The sequence below is a fragment of the Mobula hypostoma genome, chromosome 16, assembly GCF_963921235.1.
Source record: "Mobula hypostoma chromosome 16, sMobHyp1.1, whole genome shotgun sequence".
NCBI classification, from domain to species: domain Eukaryota; kingdom Metazoa; phylum Chordata; class Chondrichthyes; order Myliobatiformes; family Myliobatidae; genus Mobula; species Mobula hypostoma.
In genome coordinates this window covers 26,395,771-26,420,410 of record NC_086112.1, presented here as the reverse complement: position 1 = coordinate 26,420,410, position 24,640 = coordinate 26,395,771, and the positions used below count along the sequence as shown (strand labels likewise).

At 39.5% G+C, this 24,640-nt stretch overlaps 1 protein-coding gene across 3 annotated transcripts in view; it reads right to left on the bottom strand.

Moving 5' to 3' along the window:
• Positions 1-24,640, bottom strand: part of LOC134357301 (aminopeptidase Q-like) — a 153,281-nt gene that overhangs the window by 76,097 nt on the left and 52,544 nt on the right. For 2 of the 3 annotated variants that reach the window (XR_010020589.1, XM_063068677.1), the window contains exons 4-7: positions 24,363-24,489; positions 8,563-8,717; positions 4,394-4,504; positions 2,942-3,094 (exon numbers count right to left, since the gene is read on the bottom strand). Coding sequence is in view for 2 of the 3 variants with exons in the window: in XM_063068677.1 (XP_062924747.1) it covers positions 2,942-3,094; positions 4,394-4,504; positions 8,563-8,717; positions 24,363-24,489 (546 nt within the window). In the remaining variant the exon portion in view is untranslated. The remainder of the gene's footprint in view (positions 1-2,941; positions 3,095-4,393; positions 4,505-8,562; positions 8,718-24,362; positions 24,490-24,640) is intronic. The other variant, XM_063068678.1, reaches the window with a different exon arrangement.

Below are 24,640 nucleotides of genomic sequence, written 5' to 3'. Positions count from 1 at the left end.
GAAGAGCTGAATAGTTAGTGAGATTCCCTGCCTATTTAGGGATCAAGGAAACCACTAGAATCCAAACTGAAGTGAGAAAAAAAAATGAAGGGTGAAGTCAATGATACTGTATATCAAAGACGTCCTTTGTCACAGATTTGGCCAATGTTAGGAGAACCATCTTCACATTGTAAGCCAGAAATGATTATAGGTGATAGAGCTCGAAAATAACAAATCATCACCCACAATGATACGGCAAGCACCAGAGGGATGGAAAATAACATTATATGGTGACAAGTACAGTATCTAATAGTAATTTACTTAGTAATTTAATCTATAACAGAGAAGTTCAAAGCAAGCTTATTATCAAAGTACATATCTGTCACCATGCACTCAAAGTCAAAGTCAAAAGTCAAAATAAAATTTATTATCAGAGTACATACATATCACACATACAACCCTTAGATTCTTTATCCTGCAGGTACACTCAGCAAATCTATAGAATAGTAACTGTAAACAGGATCAATGAACAACAAATTTTGCAAACGCAAATATAAATAAATAGCAATAAACAACGAGCATGAAATAACACGAAAATGCATGAAATATGATGATAAAGAGTCGATAAAATGAGACCATCGGTTGTGGGAACAGCAGAAATAGAATAAGTGTAGTTATCCCATTTTGTTTAAGTGTCCAGTGGTTGAGGTTCAGGAACTGTTCTTGAACCAGGTGGTATGAGTCATGAGGCTCTTGTACCTTCCACCTGATGGCAGCAGCGAGAAAAGAGCATGGCCTGGGTGGTGAGGATCTTTGATAATGGCGGCTGTTCTTCTACAGCAACGTTTCATGTGGATGTGCTCAATGTCTGGGAGGGCTTTTACCCGTGATGTACTGAGCCGAATTCCACTACCTTTTGTAGGATTTCCCACTCAAAGGACATTGGTGTTCCCATACCAGGCCATAATACAGCCAGTCAGCACACTTTCCACCATACATCTCTAGAAGTTGGCCAAGGTTTCGATGACATGCTGAGCCTCCACAGACTCCTGAGGAAGTAGAGGTGCTTTCTTTGCAATTAACTGTATATGACGGATCCAGGACAGGTCCTCTAAGATAGTATCACCGAAGAATTTAAGTTACTGACCCTCTCCACCTCTGATCCTCCAAAGAGTACTGGCTCATGGGCCCCTGGTTTCCCTCTCCTGAAGTCCACAATCAGTTCTTTGATCTTATTGACTGGGTGAGAGGTTGTTGTTATTACACCACTGAGCAAAGTTTTCAATCTCCTTCCTGTATTCTGATTCATCACCACCTTTGATACAGCCCACAACAGTGGTGTCATCAACACACTTGTATATGGTGTTGGAGCTGTACTTAGCCACACAGCCATAGGTGTAAAGCAAGTAGAACAGGGAGCTAAGCACACAGCCCTGTAGTGCCCCAGTGTGATGGAGATTGTGGAAGAGATGTTTTGGGCTGATCCAAGCTGACCAGGGTCTGCAAGTGAGGAATCCAGGATCCTATTGCACAAGGGGGTATTGAGGCCCAGGTCTTGGAGTTTGCTGATTAGTTTTGAGGGGATGATAGTATTAAATGCTGAGCTGTTATTGATAAAGAGCATTCTGATATATGCATCTTCCCCCAGATCCATTTACTTTCAAGGATAGCAGCATGGAAATTGTATTAGAATTTTTCATTCTTTCTCCCTCAAGAGTATGACTGGGGGCATTCACATTATTGTTCATTCCTATTTGCCACAAAAGTGCCAGAAGCTGCCTCAAGATCAAAGTTCAAAGTAAATTTATTATTTATGTCCATACATCTCACCATATATTACCCTAGGATTCATTTCCTTGGAGACATTTCACAGTAGGACAAAGAAATACCATAGAATCAATGAAAAACTAAACACAAAGATTGACAACAACCAATGTGCAAAAGAAGTGGAGATGTCCAAATACAAAAAAAAAATAAGAAGAATAAATAATACTGAGAACATGAGTTGTAGAAACCCTGAAAGTGAGTTCATAGGTTGTGGAACCAGTACAGTGTTGAGCTGAGTGAAGTTATCCATGTTGGTTCAGGAGCCTGATAGTTGAAGGGTAGTATCTGTTGGTGAACCTGGTGGTATGGGACCTAAGGTTCCTGTACATCCTTCCCAATGGCAGCAGCATTGCCTGGATGGTGGGAGTCCTTGATGATGATGCTGCTTTCTTGTGGCAGTGCTCCTTGTAGATGTGCTCAATGGTGGGGAGAGCTTCCCTCGTGTGTTTCTGTGCTTGTGAGACATAATGCTGTTCTGGGCCAGCTTCAGTCTATCGAGTGATTAGGTATACAAGAGGTGGAACATACAGTTCTACATGAAGTTGTACTTCAACTTGCAGATGATAGGTCACTAACTTGATGGCTACTTTAGTTTTTTTTGTACATGACTCAAGTTGAATCCTTTGCTGGAGGTAGGCTACAAGTTTCACAAATTGCCACTCAGTTGCTACTCAAATTGGCACAGTGTTGGATGTAGGTGATTCATGATGATGTCAATATCATTAACTGCTATGTACAACAAACTATTTGCTGGAGGATCTCAGCAAGTTAGGCAGCATCTTTGAAGGGAAATGTACAGTTGCCTACTTGCTCAATATGCCATTACAATTATTGATTGATTTTCCTACTTCTGGAACATCTTTCAGCTAGGTATTCTGGAGATCAGCTCAAATGCTGAACAGTGCCTTATACTTTTTTTTGTAATGTAATTGTACTTTACACAAATTAATCAATCCTTTATTGAACAAATGGTAACCCAGGGAATGGCCTCTGGAAGCCAATTCCCATTGGACTTTTATAAAAAGAATAGTATGTTCTGGTGACAATGTGTACATTGGAGTTTCTTCAATGATATGCTCACCCCATAAACAAGCTGAAATCCAGCTGTGGCTCTGAAATTCGCACTGAAATTTACCTGTACATAGGTAACCAGGCTGAACATGTTATTAATTTGTTCAGGTTTGCTCACATCCTCTTCCTTCTCAGACAAGCGATGAAGGTTATTTGCAAACGTTTCTAACTGATAGCAAGATATTAGATAAATAAAAGGAGCAATCTGTAAAACATCCTGTAAAAAATCAATACAGTCATTAGTTCATTACATTGTGAATAACAAACTTAATTAACTCACCCCATCCACATAAAATATTACATGGAACGTCATCTTTAGCCATATATTCCAGTGATTTCCAAGTTGCAAATTTGAAGTGTGTTAATTAGTACATGAGAAATTAATTTGTTTCAGTTGAGAGCAGGTTGAAAAAAATCTGATACAATATGCCATACAATGATTTTCTTAAAATATTACTAATTTTAAATAATTTATCACAATTATGGAACAGGCACTTCCTGGAAACTCAAAGTGAGGGAAGAAAACAAGCCAATTGTGATACACTTGAAAAAAAGGACTTTTGAACTATCTTCTCCAGTAACCACAAATTCAAGTTTAAACATCAATTTTTTGATGTATAAAAGCAGTTCTTGTTACAATCTACATGCTTCCTGTTCCACTTCCATTGCCCTAACTTCATTTTTCTCTTTTTTTTCAAATCACAGGCATAAAACAGGTGAACATTCTTAAGTCACATTCCTGGCATATGCAAGCACTGAGTAGCACAGAGTTGTGTGTTCCCAGACTGATGTTTTTCAAAGAAAAGTTACAAGTTATGGCTATGGGTTCTTGGCACATTCTGGGACCTGATCCTATTCATCTTCTCATTTGATTACCTTGGCTGTACAGAAGGAGACTATTCCTTTGCCTGTTTCTTCTTCACCATTAACAACTTCAACAACAAACAAAATCTGGAATCAAGATGCTGCTTTCAACCGGCATCATGCCCCCGTGATCAAAGATCTTTTGGCTTTCTCTCTGATTTGAAGATTTAAAGTGAGACAACATTTTATTTAGTTCAGTTTTGGCATGTCTGAGATTAAGCTCTTCAGACTGCCTTTCCTCCGCATTTCATCAAATTCCATATTTGTCACCTGAAGCTGAGTTGGAGCAGGGAATCTCATCCCCACCTTCAATTTCCTGTCCACATCCACTCCATGACTAAAACAGTCTCCTTCTATTCCAGAAACTTGAAACATTTGCATTCCACCTTTCTACTTCTGCCACCAAATCATTCTTCCATGATTAACTTACTACACAATGTTAGGTGTAGGTGTACCTAATGAAGTGGCCATTGAGTTAAAATGTAAACTTAATACCCTGGTAGAAAATCTCCTGTAGATTAAGATACTAATGCCATTGTGGATTCATATGAACCTACCCTTTTCTTGTACAAGTATTCATGACACAAACTCTGTAAACAGACTGTCTCAGGGACCAGTAACAGAATTTTAATTTAGAAATAGATTTGTTTACCTCATTTAATGGCAGTACAGCAGAAGCACCTATGAATTCAAAGTATGTTGACAATCCTTCTTTGAGCCATAGATCATTCCACCATTTCATTGTGGCCAGATTTCCAAGCCACTTCAAAAACAAAAGAAAGTTCATTTTAAATAGAATTCTTTAAATTGTTTTAATCTGCAAAAAAAAAACAGTTTAATGATACCTCAACCAAAATGCGTTTTGGTGCTGCCTTCAAGATGTTAGTGTGCAAATAATAATGACTAATGATTAGTACTCCTATGCCAACACTCATGGATCTCTCCACTATTGGTACAAAAGAAAGTAAACTTGTGCTGCTACTTGAACCCTCCTGGCTGTCATTGGAGATTTAGCAGGAGAGGAAGGCCATCCACAACTCATTTTATAGACTCAAACCTCAGCATCATAGTGGCATGCCATCTACAACTTTGACAAACTTGACATGTGATTTAAATCTTTGACAAACCTCTATAGATATGCAGTGGAGAAAATATCGACTAGCTACATCAAAGCCTGGTATGGAAACACCAATCCCTTTGAATGGAAAAACCTTCAAAAAAGTAGTGGATACAGCTCGGTCCACATGGGCAAAGATCTCACCACCACTGAGCACTCTGACATGGAGTGCCATTTCAGGAAATCAGCATTCGTTATCAGTGACCAAACCATCCAGGCCATGCTCTCTTCTCGCTGCTGCCATCAGGAACGAAATACAATAGCCTCAGGATCTACACTGCCAGGTTCAGAAGCAGTTCTTACCCCTCAGCCATCAGGCTCTTCAACCAGAGGGGACAACTTCACTCAGCCCAACAATGAACTGTTCCTATAACCTACCGACTCACTTTCAAGTACTCGTCATTTCATATTCACAATATTTATTGTTATTATTTAACCTTTCTGTTTTTTGTTTGCATTTACTGTGAATGCCCACAAGAAAATGGATCTCAGGATTGTATATGGTGACATATATGTATGTTCTTTGATAATAAACTTACTTTGAACCTTGATGAGATGAAGTACAGAGATCATATCTTCTGCTCCAGTGGTTTAGCAGGGATTCTGACAAAAAGCTGAAATCCAAGCAGCAGAAGGTGGTCACTGAGATCACCTTCAAGAGCAAACCTTTCCTGCACCTAGGCATCACAGAGTCATAGAGCACTACAGCACAGAAACAGGCCCTTTGGCCCATCTAGTCCATGCAAACTGTCAAAAAGAAATCTTTGAACCTTGAACTGTACCTTTCAGGTACTACTTCACAAAGCCTCCGTCCACACACACAGAAGCCCCAATGACTACACTTTTCCTATTACATTTGTAACTACAACATAGTCACAACTGAACTAGACACCATTGTCACTACAGTGTTTTGATATTCTCTTTCTCTTTGATCTTCCAGTTTAAAGTAGTTCTCACAATTTGCCCATCTCAGTTACTCCAACGGCAGTAACTGGGGCGCCATGGTAGTGTAGCTGTAAGTATGACACTACTACAGCTTGGGCCATCTGATTTCAGAGTTCAATTCTAGTGCCATCCAATTCTACCCTATTATTATCATCCTCTCTCACCAAGGACAGCAGGTGCACACAAGCACCACCACCTTCATATTCCACTCATAGTCACTCTTGCCACTGACTATGGAGTTGGTAAGTTCGCCTTGTAGCCTCGTGGGTTTCCTCCCACAGTCCAATGATGTCCCGGCTGGTAAGTTAATTGGTCAATTGGTCACATGGGGTGAGCAGAATTATCTGCAGCTTAATGTGAAAAAGACTAAGGAGCTGGTGGTAGACCTGAGGAGAGCTAAGGTACTGGTGACCCCTGTATCCATCCAGGGGGTCAGTGTGGACATGGTGGAGGATTACAAATACCTGGGGATACGAATTAACAATAAACTGAACTGGTCAAAGAACACTGAGGCTGTCTACAAGAAGGGTCAGAGCCGTCTCTATTTCCTGAGGAGACTGAGGTCCTTTAACATCTGCCGGATGATGCTGAGGATGTTCTACGAGTCTGTGGTGCCCAGTGCTATCATGTTTGCTGTTGTGTGCTGGGGCAGCAGGCTGAGGGTGGCAGACACCAACAGAATCAACAAACTCATTCGTAAGGCCAGTGATGTTGTGGGGATGGAACTGGACTCTCTCACGGTGGTGTCTGAAAAGAGGATACTGTCTAAGTTGCATGCCATCTTGGTCAATGTCTCCCATCCACTACATAATGTACTGGGTGGGCACAGGAGTACATTCAGCCAGAGACTCATTCCACCAAGATGCAGCACTGAGCATCATAGGAAGTCATTCCTGCCTGTGGCCATCAAACTTTACAACTCCTCCCTTGGAGGGTCAGACATCCTGAGCCAATAGGCTGGTCCTGGACTTATTTCATAATTTACTGGCATAATTTACATATTACTATTTAACTATTTATGGTCCTATTTCTATTTATTATTTATGGAGCAACGGTAACGAAAACCAATTTCCCCAGGGATTAATAAGGTATGACTATGACTATGACTATTATAAATTGTCCCGTGATTAAGTGGGGTTAAACCAGGCTGCTGGGATGCGCAGCTTGAAGAGCCTGTTCCACACTGTACTGTAATAAATAAATAAAATTTTAAAATCCCCTGATTTGGAAATCACAGTTCCTCCGAGTTTACTGGGTCTAGTTCCGGGAAAGGCCACTCAAAAGCACTAAATGAATTCTTTCATTCGAGGAAGTGCAGGAGATCAAGGGCACCATGGTAGTGCAGCCATCAGCATGACACTACTACAGCTCGGGCATCTGATTTCAGAGTTCAATTCTGGTGCCAACCGTAAGGAGTTTGTAGGTTCTTCTTGTGGTGGTGTGGGTTTCCTCCAGGTATTCCAGTTTCCTCCCACAGGCCAAAGGCGTACTGGTTAGTAGGTTAATTGGTCATCGTAGATTGTCTTGTGATTATGGCGGGAGGAGAAGATGGCAGCACGATGCAGTGCGCGCAGCTCTCCGGTGAAATGATATCGTATCTGTAAGTAGGACGCCATGCACAATTCTCATTTGATGAAGACAGACGTGAGAAGCAGAGGAACATCTGGAGAAATTTCTGAAATGCCAGGTTCACTGCCGCTGCTACTGTGCGATCGAGTATCTCCGGAGGGAAGGCCCCAAAATCCCCGGCTTTGACTGCTGCTGGCGACCGAGGCTGAGGTCGGAGGGTTCGGATAGAGATGGTGCTCAGTACTCGGTGTCGGAGGGCTGATCAGAGCTCGTAGTTTTTGGATGACTCAGAGTCAGACTATGGTTGGGCATGGCAGGGAGAGTTTTCTTTCTTTTCCTGTCTGCGTGAGATGTGGGATTCTCGAGAGATTTTGAACTTTTTTTTTACTGTGCCATGGCCTGTTCTTCATCAAGTTATGGTATTGTTGCACTGTTGTAACTATATGTTATAATTATGTGGTTTTTGTTAGTTTTTCAGTCTTGGTCTGTCCTGTGTTTCTGTGATATCACACCAGAGGAATATTGTATCATTTCTTAATGCATGCATTACTAAATGACAATAAAAGAGGACTGCGTGTCCTCATAATCTAATTAGGCTATTGTTGAAACAGGTGGACTGCACTGCTGGGTAGCATGGCTCCCTGTACTGGAAGGGCCTGAACAACACTGTATCTGTAAATAAATAATGTACACCACCCCCAACATCCAAGAGCATTAAGTGACATCCTTGTCACCAGTAGCTGAATCCCTTAGACAAATAATCACTGAAATAAGATCACCTGGATGGCATCCCCTCTATCTCCTCCACTGTTAGCCAGTACGCCTGCTACAGCTTCATGCTGCTCTTCCCTTACAAACCTTGTAAAGGCTCAGTGTTAATCCACATCGGCGATTAGTGGACGCACCACAGAAGAATGAAGAAACTCTGGAATCAGTTCAGCGTCACACAAGCACAATAACTTAACACAATGCAAGATTTTAGAAGAGCAATTATTTCCCTACTTTGGAGTTATTAAGGAGTAACACGCCAACTTGTATGTGAAAGACAGTTTTTTCAAACCCATATTTATCAACAGAATGGTTTGACTAAAATGATCAAACCACAAAACATTTTACAGCAGTTCTAAACTTCAAATTCCCATGAGAAATATGTATGACAAATAACTTGTGAAAAGATTGTGCAAACTTGCCTGGTGGGCCAGCTCATGTGCAATAATTGAAGTTGTTTTCAACTTATCTCCAAAGAATTTCTTCTTTGGATGATGAAGCAGTACATCGTTATTGAAAGTCACCAGACCCCAATTTTCCATTGCACTTTCTAAAGAATGAGGTAATCCTATTAAATCTAAACAAAGAGAACAGAATAAATCTGATGCATTGAATTTAAATTATAGTTCACAATTGATTAGCACATTGGGCACCTGGTAGACATTCTAACATACTGTTAAATGCACAAAAAGCAATGGTTGAGGCCCACAATCTGTGCATATAAAGGGTCCCAATGTTTGCTGGAAGTCTCAGCAACATCCTTTTAAATTTTCTCTGTATTCTCTCAATCTTATTGCTAACTTTCCCCTAGGTAGGTAACCAAAACTGCACAAGATACTCTAAATTTGGCCTCAACAATGACTTATACAACTTCAATATAACATTCCAAATCCTATACTCAATATTTTGATTTATGAAGGCCAATGTACCAAAAGCTCTCTTGACAACCCTATCCATCTGTGACACCAGTTGCAAGGACCTATATTCCTAGATTTCTATGTTCTACCACACACCCAAGTCTCCTACTGTTCACTGTGTAAGTCTACCCTGGTTTGTCCTCTCAAGACGCAACACCTCACATGTGACTACATTAAATTCCATCTGCCATTTTTCAGCCCATTTTTCCATCTGATCCAAATCATGTTGCAAGTTTTTGATGGTCTTTCTCATGGTCCACAACACCCCTTGTACTTGTGTCATCTGTGCATTTGCTGATCCAGTTTGCCACATTATCCAAATCATTTATAGATGACGAACAATAATGGACCTGCTATTGATCCCTTCAGCACACCACTAGTCCAGACCTTCAGTCAGAGAAGCAACTATCGACTATCACTCTCTGGCTTCTCCCATGAATCCAGTTTACTACTTCATCCTGAATCCCAAGAAACTGAACCTCCAGATTAGCCTCCCATAGGCTAATCAAAGGCCTTGCTAAAGTCCCAGTCAATATTGGGGAAATTAAAAATCACCCATTGTCACAACCTTATTTTTCTTGAAATTGTCTGCAATCTCTCTAGAAAGTTGCTCCTCTAAATCCTGCTGGCTAGTATAATCCATTAACGTAGCTTTCCCTTTCTTATTCCTCAGTTCCACCCATACAGCCTCAGTAGATGAGCTCTCTGTCTGAGCACCACCCCGATATATAATACCATCCGTCCCGCTTTAATACCTCCCCCTCTAGCATGTCTAAAATAACAGAACCACAGAATACTGAGTTGCCAGTCAATAGACAATAGACAATAGGTGCAGGAGTAGGCTATTCGGCCCTTCGAGACAGCACCGCCATTCACTGTGATCATGGCTGATCATCCACAATCAGTACCCAGTTCCTGCCTTATCCCCATAACCTTTGATTCCGCTATCTTTAAGAGCTCTATCCATCTCTTTTTTGAAAGCATCCAGAGACTTGGCCTTCACAACCTACTGGGGCAGAGCAATCCATATATCCACCACTCTCTGGGTGTAAAAGTTTTTCCTCAACTCCGTTCTAAATGGCCTACCCCTAATTCTTAAACTGTGGCCTCTGGTTCTGGACTCACCCATCAGCAGGAACATGTTTCCTGCCTCCAGCGTGTCCAATCCCTTAATAATCTTATATGTTTCAATAAGATCCCCTCTCAGCCTTCTAAACTCCAGAGTATACAAGCCCATTCACTCCAATCTTTTGACATATGACAGTCCCGCCATCCCGGGAATTAACCTTGTGAACCTACGCTGCACTCCCTCAATAGCAAGAATGTCCTTCCTCAAATTTGGAGACCAAAACTGCACACAGTACTCCAGGTGTGGTCTCACCAGGGCCCTGTACAGCTGCAGAAGGACCTCTTTGCTCTTATACTCAATTCCCCTTGTTATGAAGGCCAGCATGCCATTAGCTTTCTTCACTGCCTGCTGTACATGCATGCTTGCTTTCAGTGACTGATGTACAAGAACACCTAGATCTCGTTGTGCTTCCCCTTTTCCTAACTTGACTCCATTTAGATAATAATCTGCCTTCCCGTTCTTACCACCAAAGTGGATAACCTCACATTTATCCACATTAAACTGCATCTTCCATGCATCTGCCCACTCACCCAGCCTGTCCAAATCACCCTGCATTATAACATCCTCCTCACATTTCACACTGCCACCCAGCTTTGTGTCATCGGCAAATTTGCTAATGTTACTTTTAATTCCCTCATCTAAATCATTAATATATAATTAATGGTGCAGGAGTAGGAGGAATATCAATATTAATTAATATTAATATAAATCAGTCCTGCCCTTCCTGTAACAAAGTCTCACTACTGGATACATTTTCATAACTCCACATGCTGATCAATGCTCTAAGCATCTCTGCCTTACCTATAATACTTCTTGCATTGTAATAGACATAACTCAGAACATTTGTCCCACCACGCTCAACCTTTTGGCTCCTGTCTTTGTACGTAGGCTTAATATCTACCTTCTCCACAAGCACTCCACTAGCTGCCCTGGCACTTTGTCTCCATCCCCCTGCAACACCAGTTTAAACCACGCCCCTCCCCCCGTGCAGCAATTTAGACGGAGACGTAATGTAAAGATTTTTACTCCACATGTATGTGAAGGATGTAAGAAATAAAGTCAATTCAATTCTAGTGTAAAGTCCCCCCCCAGTGCAACTCGAGTTTAAACCCCCTGATGTAGTAATCTTGTTGATTATTTAAAAAGGACAACAGAAAGAATTCCAGCTACCCTTATAATATAGATCTTAACATATTTTGTTCATGCCATTCTTTTTCCAAATGGGCTCATTAACCCTTCAGTCAAATGATTTAATCATCCACTTATCCCCAAAGCACTCCTGGCATCACCTTATCGCAAATAATTCCTTTATTTTATTCATCTACCCCACCCCCACCCCGCCCCACTCTCTCTACAGCTTAAAACCAGCTTGTTTTCTCTTTTTCCCAGTTCTGACAGGGGATTCTTGATCTGAAATATTAACTCTGTTTCATTCTCCACAGATACTGCCTGACCTGCCTGAAATAGCTTTATTTCAGATTTCCAACACCTTCAGTTTCTTTTTGATTTTCATAACTAGCATTCAGTTAGTTGTATTCAAAGAAAAGTGGTCTAGGCCCTGCCTATACAGTGGAAATAGGAACGAAATAGTTAAACTTTTCAGATACATTGAACCAAGATAGGAAATGTGGGAGAGCTCAAGTCAATAGTCACATTGAAGGCTGTTTATCTCCCTCCTGCTATTCTTTTTGCTCATTGCCTGCTTTCCACCAGCATCATGCCTACCTTGGTTCTGGTGGGATAAATCAGCAACAGACCAGATTTTTTGATAAATAACTTCAAACATGTAATAGATTCAAACAATAAATATAGAATGAGGGGAATTCTTTCCTTTTCCTTTTTTAATATTTTTATTGATTTCTTATATAAAAGAATACACAGTACAGTAGGATATATAACATATATTGATTACAATATATTGGAATCACAAATATAGTCGCATTACCCCATATCCGTATATATTAAATTTAAAACATAATATTGAAAAGAGATAATTTTATTATACAAAAAAATATAAACTCACTAACAGAAAAAAAAAACAGCTGTTTGGTTAAAAAAAGAAAAAGAAAAAAATCCTTATCATATAATAAAATATACTGCTAGCCAATATCTGTGCTTAATAGCAAATCAAAGATTTTGAAAGTAATTCGAAAGAGATCCCCACAATGTTAAAAAATTTTGTCTAGGTTCAGAAATTGAACAGCCAATCCTCTCTAAATTTAAGCACGACATAACATCATTTAACCATTGAGCATGAGTAGGCGGAGCAACATCCTTCCACTTAAGCAGCAATGCCCTCCTGGCTATAAGAGAAATAAAGGCCAAAATATGCAAATCATGTGACTCCAAAATAATATCATTTCCTCCAACAATACCAAATAAGGCAGTCAAAGGATTAGTTTTAAAATTTACTTTAAATAGCACCAAAAAATTTTGGAATACTTCCTTCCAATACTTTTCAAGACACGGACAAGTCCAAAACATATGAATTAGTGAAGCTTCTCCATCTATCACAATAGGGAGTTATATCCGAATAAAAATGAGAAAGCTTATCTTTAGTCATGTGGGCCCTATGAACTACTTTAAATTGTAGAAGGGAATGACGGGCACATAACGACAAGGTATTAACCAATTTAAAATAGTCAGTCCAAGTATCCTCAGAAATTGGAATCTGTAAACCTTGTTCCCAGAGATTTTTAATTTTGTCTAAAAGAATATTTCTCATTCTCAACAACATACCATAAATATTAGATATAGATCCATTGTGGAAGGGTTTCAAATTAAAAACTATATCAAGCAAATTCTTATCTATACGTTTAGGAAATGGATGTACTTGAAAATGTAAGAAGTCTATAATTTGCAAATATCGAAAAAAGTGGGTTTTGGGTAGGCTATACTTAACTGACAATTGTTCAAATGAAGAAAGACTATCTCCAACAAGCATATCCTGAAAAGATTTAATACCCAACTTATTCCACTCTTTAAAAACTACATCAGTCATGGATGGTTTAAAAAATAGATAAAATGGCACTTGAAAGTGAAAAACTCAATAAACCAAAATATTTTCCAAATTGTACCCAAATACTCAAGGTGTGTTTAACTACAAAATTATCAGTTAAATTACTTAAAGATAAAGGAATTGAGGATCCGAGAAGAGAAATGATAGAAAATTTATTAATAGAATTAGCTTCTAAAGATACCCAGATCGGACAGTCCTCTCGATTAATATAACCAAAACATATTCCGTATATTGACTGCCCAGTAATAAAACCTAAAATTGGGTAAGGCTAAACCTCCATTCTTTTTAGATTTTTGAAGATGAACTTTATTTAAATAAGAAACTTTATTTTTCCATATATAAGAAGATATAATAGAATCCAGAGAATCAAAAAAGAATATAGGAATAATAACAGGTACGGCCTGAAATAAATATAAAAATTTAGGCAAAATATTCATTTTAATAGAATTAATTCGGCCAATCAATGATAAAGAGAGGGGTGACCAATTTGATAGTACCTTCTTAACATAATTCAGAAGTGTAAAAAATTTTCTTTAAAAAGGAATTTATAATTCCAAGTAATTGTTATGCCCAAAGAAGTAAATTGATTTCTTACAATTTTAAAAGGAAATTTAGTATTAACTAATAACAAATTATTCAAAGGAAAAAGTTCACTCTTATGAAAGTTAAGTTTATATCCTGAAAACTGACTGAAGCAGGAGAGTAAAGAAAGTATGGAGGGTAAAGAAGACTCCACATTAGAAATGTAGAGCAAAAGATCATCAGCATAAAGTGACACACACAAAATACTGGTGGAATGCAGCTGTCCAGGCAGCATCTATAGGAAGAGGTACAGTCGATGTTTCGGGTCAAGACCTTTCGTCAGGACTAACTGAAAGAAGAGATAGTAAGAGATTTGGAGGGGGAGGGGAGATCTGAAATTATAGGAGAAGACAGGAGAGGGAGGGATGGAGTTAAGAGCTGGGAAGTTGATTGGAAAAAGGGATACAAGGCTGGAGAAGGGAGAGGATCATGGGACGGGAAGCCTTGTGAGAAAGCATAAAGCAACACTTTGTGAGTAATACCCCTCCATAAAATACCAGTGCTATCATTAGATTCCCAGAAAGCAATAGCTAAAGGTTCTAAGACCAAATCAAAAAGCAAAGGACTCAAAGGACAACCTTGTCTGGTTCCACATTGAAGTTTAAATGGTTTAGAATTCTGAGAGTTAGTAAGAACCTGAGCGGAGGGAGCTAAATAAAGTAATTGAATCCATTGAATAAAATTGGGCCCAACGTTAAATTTTTCTAAAGTTTTAAATAAATAATTCCATTCAACCCAATCAAAGGCTTTCTCGGCATTTAAGGATATCACACATTCCGATATCTCTTTAGAAGGAGAATAAATAACATACAATAAACAACAAATATTAAAGTGGGAGTATTGATTTTTGGTAAATCCAGTCTGATCATCAGAAATAATAGTTGGCAAAATATTTTCAATCCTACGAGCCAAAAATTTAGATTAAAAATTTTAGTATCAACATTAAGTATGGAAATTGGTCTATAAGAACAACATTCAGTTGGATCCTTATTCTTTTTAAGAATAAGTGAAATAGAGGCGTAATATAAAGACTGTGGCAACCTACCTAATTTAAGAGAGTCTGAAAGGACTGAATATAAGTGAGATATAAGCAAAGAGGAAAAAGCCTTATAAAACTCTCCAGAAAATCTATCAGGACCCGGAGCATTCCCTGAGTGCAAAGAGTGAACAACTTTGGCAATTTCCTCAGAAGAAATGGGTTGATCCAGCAATTTTCGATTATCATCAGAAAGTGTAGAAATGTTTAATCGATCTAAGAAACTATTCATTACAGTATTATCTTTAGGAGGGTCAGAACTATAAAGTTTAGAAAAGAATTCTCTGTAAGTATCGTTTATTTCTAAATGATCAGATGTTTTATCACTATTAGCTTTACAAATTTCTTTAATTTGGCATTTAACTATAAAGGTCTTTAATTGGTTAGCCAATAGTTTACCCGTTTTATCTCCATGAACATAAAACTGACTTTTATCTTTTAAAAGTTGAGTTTCAATTGAATAAGTTAAAAGCAGATCGTATTTAGTTTTAATTTCAGCACATCTTTTATATAAAGCAAGATCTGGAGCCAAAGCATGTTTTTGGTCTAATTGTTTCAACTGATTAGATAATTCAATTCTCTCCTTATCAGCTTTTTTCTTAACACTTGCGGTAAAAGAAATAATTTGTCCTCTAATATAAGCCTTAAAAGCGTCCCATAAAATAAGACTATAAGTCTCTTCTAGCATATTCTCTTCAAAAAAAAGAGTAATTTGTCTCTCTAAAAATTAAAAAATTCCCTATCAGGTGATAGAGTTGGATTAAAATGCCAGAATCTGTTTATTCGGGAGACACCCAGAAGATTTAAAGGTAAAAACACAGAAGCATGATCTGAAACAGCAATTTCTTTATACTCACAGGATCAAACCAATGGAATCAATTGACTATCAACAAAAAAATAATCAATCCTGGAATACGTATGATGAACATGAGAAAAAAATGAGTACTCTCTATCTGTTGGATTTAAATAACACCAAACATCAACAATATCACATTTCATTAAAAAAGATTGGATAAAGGAAGCAGATCTACTAAAAGTCAATCGTTTAAAAGATGAGCGATCTGAAACAAGGTCTAAGCAACAGTTGGTCTCCTTCTAAGACCAGAGAATACAGACTTAAATCTGGTAAAAGCGAAAAAAAGCATTAAAAAAAACAGGATAATCTATATTCGAGGCATACAATTCAGCAAAACCCATTAATTTATTATCTAATTTCCCTGACACTATAACAAAAGGCCCATTGGTATCAGACACTATGCTACATTGGTATCAGATACTACATAAAATCCTCCACAATTCTGATCTTCTGGCCTTCATAATCAATCATACCTTTCCAACAAGTTTCACAAATTAAAAGTTCCTTTGTTTAAAAGTCATGAAGACAAATTATCACTCAACGGGGTCGTTCTCCTGGAGGAGGTCTTGGTACTGGCGATTTATGAGCTCGGTCTATTTTAGGTGGAGATTTTAAAATATTCGCAAATAAATTAGCTAAAAGGTTTGCAAAAAATTCCAAAGGCTGATTGCCTTCCATTAGCTCTTTAAAACCCAGAATACATAAATTATTTCTTCCGCTTCTATATTCCAAGTCGATAATCATAATCCTCATAATCTAATCTAATCTAAACTAATTTTATGTTTTAATGTTTCATTAACCTTTGACCGTTTATCACAGATCTTTTCCAGGTCAACAATCTTCGCATCCAACATCATCAAAGTGTCTTCATTCTCTTTTATCCGTTTATCGTGTTGACTTAAAGTTTTTTGAATATAATCCAATTTTACATCCATTCATTTAAATTCAGCACTGAGTTGCCGGAAATTCTGCTGGAACTCCTCCGAAAGTTCACTTTTATGCTTCTGAAGTGTCTCCATAATAGGGTCCAAAGTTACAGGAGGGTCCTCTTCTTTTTTAGTAGTTTCGGCACGACTTATCGTAAAACAATATTGTGTTTAAAAGTAAGTTTTCAAAACAAGTTGGAAACAGTAACTTAAGTAGAGTAGGAGCAATTATAAAAACGCTGCTATTCGATCAATAGCCAGTAGGATTCTCCGGGAATTCTAATTGAAGATGGCACCAGAGGGTGACTTCTTTGAGTTCATCTGCAAATCAGTTTAAATTCTTTTCTTTAATGACTCTATTTTTCAAGGTGGCTGGGGTCCTGTCGGAGTCCATGATCTACAGCACTCAAACCGAGGTTCTTCATGGCAGTGAGTTCCTGCTCACGGAGCTCGCTGAGTGGCCTAGCATTTTTGATATCTCCAGGAGCAGCCTGGAAGACATGTGCCTTTGGTGTGGCTCTGCAGCCCTATGGACAATCTGATTCCTAGCCAGTGTCGCCGACTGAAGCATCACGGGCAATTGGAACATCGACCCATTGCTTTGCTTTGCTTTTAGTTAGTTGCACGGTGGGTTTTTTTTTGGGTTTTTTTTTTCTTTTTTTCCATTGATATATATAAAATTTAGTATACTATTATGTTATCTTGGTTTCTTATGTTTAAATTACATTGTTTGTAGTATTTTTTTTTGGTATTGATACCTTTTGGAATTTTATTATACTTTAACATTGTATTAATCTTTATATGGCTTACCTGTTTTGTATACTTACTCAATAAAAAGATTTAAAAAGAAAGAAAGGAACATCGAGACAGCGGGTGTCGGTGTCCTCTGAACTCAAGCAATTATCCTCTCCCTCTCTCGATGGTGAGGGAGAACTTGCTGTTGATTCTCAAGTTGGTGGAATTCTAAAGTGATGCTACAGGCTGCAACACCGAAGCAACAAGCTGTTGGCCTCCTCTCTCACTGTGGCAGGAGTGATGCCTCCGCCTCTCTCATTAGTGAGAGAGCCTGTAGGATGTTGAACTGTGGGATGAACAGTGGTTTTTGATGGACACCTGATCATGGTCTGTTTGGGGGCTCGGCTATTGCTTGCATTGTGGGTGGTGGGGGGGGGAATCTGATGTTTTCTGCTGGAATAAGTGGGGAGAGGGTTGATGTTTTGCTGCTGCTTGTGCATGGGAGGTGGGGGGGGCTTTTGGTTTCTACATTTTTCTTTCACTCTTTCTTTGGGGTCTTTCTTCTGTTTTGTGGATGTCCGCGAAGAGTAAGAATTTAAGGTTGTATACTGTATACATTTTCTGATATTAAATGCAACCATTGAAGCACTGACTGATTAAGTTTAATTTTAGAGGAGGTTGTAGAGAAGCTGATCCACCAAGAGAACTGGCAGAAGTTGAAAGGTAATGGTCAATTCATTAACTGGCATTTTACACTGCTGTCCAAAGTTAAGGTTAATCCCAATGAAAAGGGACTAGAGTTACAGCCAAACACATAACTGAACCATCCTGATGAAGGGTCTCGGCCCGAAACGTCGACTGTACCTCTTCCTAGAGATGCTGCCTGGCCTGCTGCGTTCACCAGCAACTTTTATGTGTGTTACTGAACCAATTAGATTTTTACGACTATCCAGCAAGTTCGGTCCCTTACTGGCATTGCCCTACAAATTGCAAGATTTATTGAATTGAACTTAATTAATTTAATCTAAAGGAATCCGGTGTCTTATGAGGATAGGTTGATCAAGTTATAACTTTTCTCTTTGGAGAGATGGAGGATGAGAGGAGACTTGATAGAGGTGTACAAGATGATAAGGGGCATAGATTGAGTAAGCGGCCAGAGATATTTTTTTTTCCCAGGGCAGAAATGGTTAAGACCATAAGACATAGAAGCAGAATTAGGCCATTTGGCCCATCAAGTCTGCTCTGCCATTTGATCATGACTAATCTATTTTTGCCCTCCACAGCCCCCACTCCACGACATTCTCCTTGTAACCTATGAAGCCGTGTCCAATCAAGAACCTATCAAGGTCTGCTTTAAATACACACAATGACCTAGCCTCCACAGCTGCCTGTGGCAATAAATTCCATAAATTCACCACCTTCTGGCTAAACAAATTTCTCTGCATCTCTGTTTTAAATGGGTGCCCGTCTATCCTGAACCTGTGCTCTCTTGTCCTAGACTCCCCCACCATGGGAAACATCCTTTCCACATCTACTCTGTCTAGGCCTTACAACATTCAAAAGGTTTCAATGAGATCCCCCCCCCCCATCCTTCTAAATTGCAATGAATACAGACCCAAAACATTCTTTGTGTGAAAATCCTTTCATTCCCAGAATCATCTTTGTGAACCTCCTCTGGACCCTCTCCAATGCCAGCACATCTTTTTGAAGATGAAGAGCCCAAAACTGTTCATAATACTCAAGGTGAGGGCTCACCAGTGCCTCATAAGGCCTCAGCATCACATCCTTGCTCTTGTATTCTAGACCTCTTGAAATGAATGCTAACATTGCATTTGACTTCCTTACCACTGACTCTGCCTGCAAGTTAACCTTTAGAGTGTTCTGCACATGGACATCCAAGCCCCTTTGCATCTCAGATTTTTGGATCTTCTTCCCATTTTTTTAAATAGTCTACACATTTATTTCTTCTACCAAAGAGCACAACCATGCATTTTCCAACATTGTATTTCATTTGCTACTTTCTTGCCCATTCTCCTAATCTGTCTGAGTCCTTCTGCAGCCTACCTGTTTCCTCAACACTACCTGCCCCTCCATGAATCTTCGTATCATCCGCAAACTTGGCAACAAAGTTTAATACCAGTAGATATAATTTTAAGGTGATCAAGGAAAGTGTAGGGGAGATGTCCATCAGACCATAAGGCATAGGAGTAGAATTAGGAATTCAGCCCTTTGAGTCTGCTCCATCATTTCATCATGGCTGATATATTATCCCTCTCCATCTCATTCTCCTGCCTTCTCTCAATAACCTCTTACACCCTGATTAATCAAGAACCTATCAATTTCCACCTTAAGTATACCTAATGACTTGGCCTGCACAGCCATCTATGGCAATGAATTCCACAGTTTCACCACCCTCTGGCTAAAGAAAATTTTCCTCATCCCTTTTCAAAATAGACATCCATCAAATCTGAGGCTGTACTCTCCGGTCCTAGACACCTCTCCCACTGTAGGAAACATCCTCTCTACATCCACTCGGTCCAGCCCTTAAAATATTCAATAGGTTTCAGTGAGATCCCTCCCTCATTTTTCTAAAGTCCAGCAAGTACAGAGCCATCAAACACTCCTCAGAAATTAACCCCTTCATTCCTGGAATTATTCTCGTGACATCCTTTGGACCCTCTCCAATGCCAGCACATCTTGTCTTAGATAAGGGGCCCAAAACTGCTCACCTTACTCCAAAGTGCAGTCTGACCAATGCCTCAGTACTACATCTCTGCTTTTGTTTTCTAGTCTCCTCGAAATTGATACTAACATTGCATTTGCCTTCTTTACTACTGACTCAACCTTCAAGTTAACCTTTACGGAATCCAGCGTGAGGATTCCCAAGTCCCTTTGCACCTCTGACTTTTGAATTTTTTGTCCATTTAAAAAGTTGCCCATGCCTTTATTTCCTTTATCAAAGTGCATGGCCATACATTTCCCTGCATTAGATTCCATCCACCACTTCTTTACCCCTTCCCTCAATCTGTCTAGGTCCTTCTGCAGACACCTTGCTTCCTCAGTGCTACCTGCCCTTCCACCTGTCTTCATATCATCCCCAAAATTGGCCACAAAGCCATCAGGCCCTTTATCCAAATCATTGACTATAATGTGAAAAGAAGCAGTCCTAACACCGACCAATGTAGCACAACACTAGTCACTGGGCAACCAACCAGAAAAGGTTTCCTTTACTCCCAGTCTTTGCCTCCTGCCAGTCAGCCAGTTTTCTATCCATGCCAGTATCTTTCCTGTAATACCATGGGCTCATATCTTGTTAAGCAGCTTCATGTGCTGCACCTGAAGATTCAAATAAACAACATCCATGGCCTCTCCCATGTCTATCTGCCTGTTACTTACTCAGATAATTCCAACAGCTTTGTCAAGTAAGATTTTCCCTTGAGAAAGCTGTGAAGACTTTGGCCTATTTTGCTGTGTGCCTCAAAGCACCCCAAAACCTCATTCTTAGTAATAGTTTTCAACATTCTTCCAACCACTGAAGTCAGGTTAAGTGGCCTATAATTTCCATGCTTCTGCCTCCCTTTCTTCTTAAAGAATGGAATGATATTTGCAATTCTTCAGTCCGTTGAAATAATTCCAGAATTAAGTGGTTCTTCAAAGATCATTACAAATACCTCCACGATCTCTTCTGCTACCTTGTTCAGAACCCTGGGGTGTAGTCCATCTGGTCAAGGGGACTTATCTACCTTCCGACTTTTCAGCTTCCCAGGTACCTTCTCCTTAGTAAAAGCAATGACACTCAACACTTTCGCATTTCTGGCATCCTGCTAGTGTCTTCCACAGTGAAGACTGATGCAAAATACTTATGAAGTTCATCCGTCATTTCTTTGTCCTCCATTACTACAGCTCCAGCATCATTTACCAGTGGTCTGATACCCACTTTCATCTGTCTTTTAGTTTTTTGTATTATCTCTTTTATTATTTCATCTTTTCTCTCTTCATGGCACTTTTAGTTGCCTTCTGTTGGTTTTTAAAAGCTTCTCAGTCTTCTACCTTCCCACTAATTTTTGCAATATTATGTGCCCTCTTTTATGCTGTTTTTGACCTTCATTGTTAGCCAAGGTTCTACATCCTCCCTTTAGAATACTTCTTCATCTTTGGGATGTACTTCTCCTGCACCATCTGAACTTCCCCCATAAACACCAGCCATTGCTGTTCTACCATCACCCTGCTAGTATCCCCTTCCAATCACATTTGGTCACCTCCTCTCTCATGTCTCTGTAATTCCAGTTACCCCACTGTAATACTGATACATCTGATTTTAGCTTCTCCTTCTCAAACTGCAGGGTAAATTCAATTAAATTATTTTCACTGCCTCCAAAGATTCCTTTACTTTAAGCTCCCTAATCAAATCGGGGTCACTACATAACACCCAATCCAGAATTGACATCCCCTTAGTGGGCACAACCACAAGCTGCTCTAAAAAGCCATCTTAAAGGCATTCTACAAATTCCCACTCTTGGGATCCTGCACCAACTTGATTTTCTGAATCAATTTGCATATTGAAAACTCCTATGATTATCGCAACATTGCCCCCTTTACATGCTTTTTCTATCCTGTGATGTAATGTCTAGCTCATATCCTTGCTACAGTTCAGAAGCCTGTTTATAACTCCCTTCAAGGCCTTTTTACACTTGCAATTTCTTAACTCTGCCCAACAGGATTCTACATCTTCCAAGCCTATATCCACATTTCTAAGGATTGATTGATTTCATTGTTCACCAATAGATCCATCTCACCTCATCCACCTAATTGTCTGTACTTTCAATACAATGTGTACCCTTGGATGTTAAGTTCCCTACTTTGATGCTCTTTCACCCACAACATCAGAGCTGCCAATCTCCAAATGCACTGCAAGATCATCTACGTTATTCTGCGTACTGTGTGCATTCAAATATAACACCTTCATTCCTGTATTTACCTCCTTTTTTGATTTTGGCCTCCTGTTACACTTTAACTCATACCACTGACCTCAAGTTTTCCCTACCATCTGCCTGTCCTTCCTCACTGTCTCACTATGCACTGTATCCAATTATCCCACTCTCAGCCCTATCACTCCAGTTCCCGCTGCCCCCCCCCACCAAATTAGTATAAACCCAGCCCTTCAGCTCTAACAAACTTGCCCACAAGGGCATCCCTCCCCCTCAGGATCAGATGTAGAGCCACAGAGTCGTAGAAAAATACAGCACAGAAACAGGTCCTTCGGCCCATCTAGTTAAAGCTGAAACCACTTAAGCTGTCTACTCCCATCAACCTGCATCACAACTATAGCCCTCAATACCCCTACCCACCAAGTACCTCTCTAAACTTCGCTTCAGCATTGAAATCAAGCTCATAAGCACGACTTGTGCTGGCAGCTTGTTCCACGCTCTCACAACTGAAGAAGTTTCCCCTCCTGCTCCCCTGAAACTTTTCATCTTTCACCCTTAACCCATAACTCTTGGTTCCACCCAACCTCAGTGGAAAAAGTCTGCTTGCACTTACCTTATCTATACCCCTCATAATTTTTCAAATCTCCTCTCAGTCTTCTTTAGGGTTAGGGTTAGGGTTCTATGTTCCAAGGAATAAAGTCCTAACCTATTCAATCGTTCCTTATAACTCAGGTCCTCAAGACCCAGCAGCATTCTTGTAAATTGTATCTGAACTCTTTCAACCCTATTTACATTCTTTCCTGTATGTAGGTGATCAAATCTGCTCACAATACTCCAAATTAGGCCTCACAATCATCTTATACAACTTCAACATAGTATCTCATCTCTTGTACTCTATACTGTGATTTCTGAAGGCCAATGTGCTCGGAGTGACATTGATGGTAGTCTTGGATGAAAGCTGGATCCAAGATGTCCCTTTCTGGAACCAAGCACTGTTCCTTGGGTCCAAACCCTTCCTAGTCAGCAAGGATCTGCCGAACACACCGAACAGTTCATGAATCCAGAATTCTTTTATGGTGGGGCTGATGGTAGAGGGGCTAAAGGACTGGTACTCATAGGTTTCAACGTGGAAATATGGAAATTGATCCGCTCCAACAATGGCCACTTTGCTTATACTTCCCTTCTTTTTAATGCCCCTGTGCAGACTGCAGCCCACCAAAAAGAGCTGAATGCACCAGAGCTGTTTTTTCAAACTTTGCACTGCGTCACCAACGAACGACATCTCTCGCTCATTGCAGCTTGCTGGAAAGAGCCAGAAACAGCGGTACTCTTTTTAAACCTCGCCGCTGCGTCACCAATGAATGACCTCTTGGGCTGACTCCAGTCTGCCAAAAAGAGCCAAAAGCACCAGAGTTCTTTTTACACGTCAAGCTGCATCACCAACAAATGACCTCTCCCACTGATTGCAGCATCAGAGGTAAGTATTTTTTTACATGGAATGGGTGGACCACGCTGCCGGGGGTGATGATAGAGGCAGATACATTAGGTGTTATTAAAGAAACTCTTAAGCACATGGATGATAGAAAAAAATGAGGACTACGTAAGGGAAGAGTTAGATTAACCTTAGATTAGGTTCAAAGGTCAGCATAACATCATAGGCCAAAGGGCCTGTACTGCGCTGTAATTTCTATATTTATATATGTTCTAATTTCTATAGTTAAATTTAAATTTACAAACAATAATCTTCACCTGACTTCCTTAAACAAATAGGCAAAAATGATTCTCAAGTGATATCCAATACTTCCCTAATACAGGTTAGTGAGTGGCTTATCTTCAATTAAAAATCTACAAACTGCTGAAATAGATTGGACCCCTGCGTGGATTTAGCAGATATTTTTATATATCGCACACAACCCCAGTGTAGTCTGTAAAAGCTGCATCCATGAAGCTACCCCACAAACCCCATTGTAACCCAACATCATCTTTGCCAATTGAAATCAGACCTACAATGTAAAATGACTCAGATATTGCACTGAACTTGCTCAGAATCTCGGAATAGAACCTTAGATAAGTGTATACAAAAAGATGACTTACCTAATTTGAGTAAAGGATAACTTATATTGAAATATTCCTCAAAGAATGAGAGAATTGACCCTGTTATGTTTAATGCATAGTCAGCATCACCATCCATTATGTCTTCTTTACTTGCCCACACTCGAATCTGCAGGAAGTATTTGAATTTAAAAAAACATAATTTATCACTAAACTTTCATGTTAACTGCATGTTAACATTCAGTTTACACGGTTTGATATAATTCCTTGTCCTTGTTTATCTATGCTTTTTAATATTGACAATTATTCCCATACTTCTC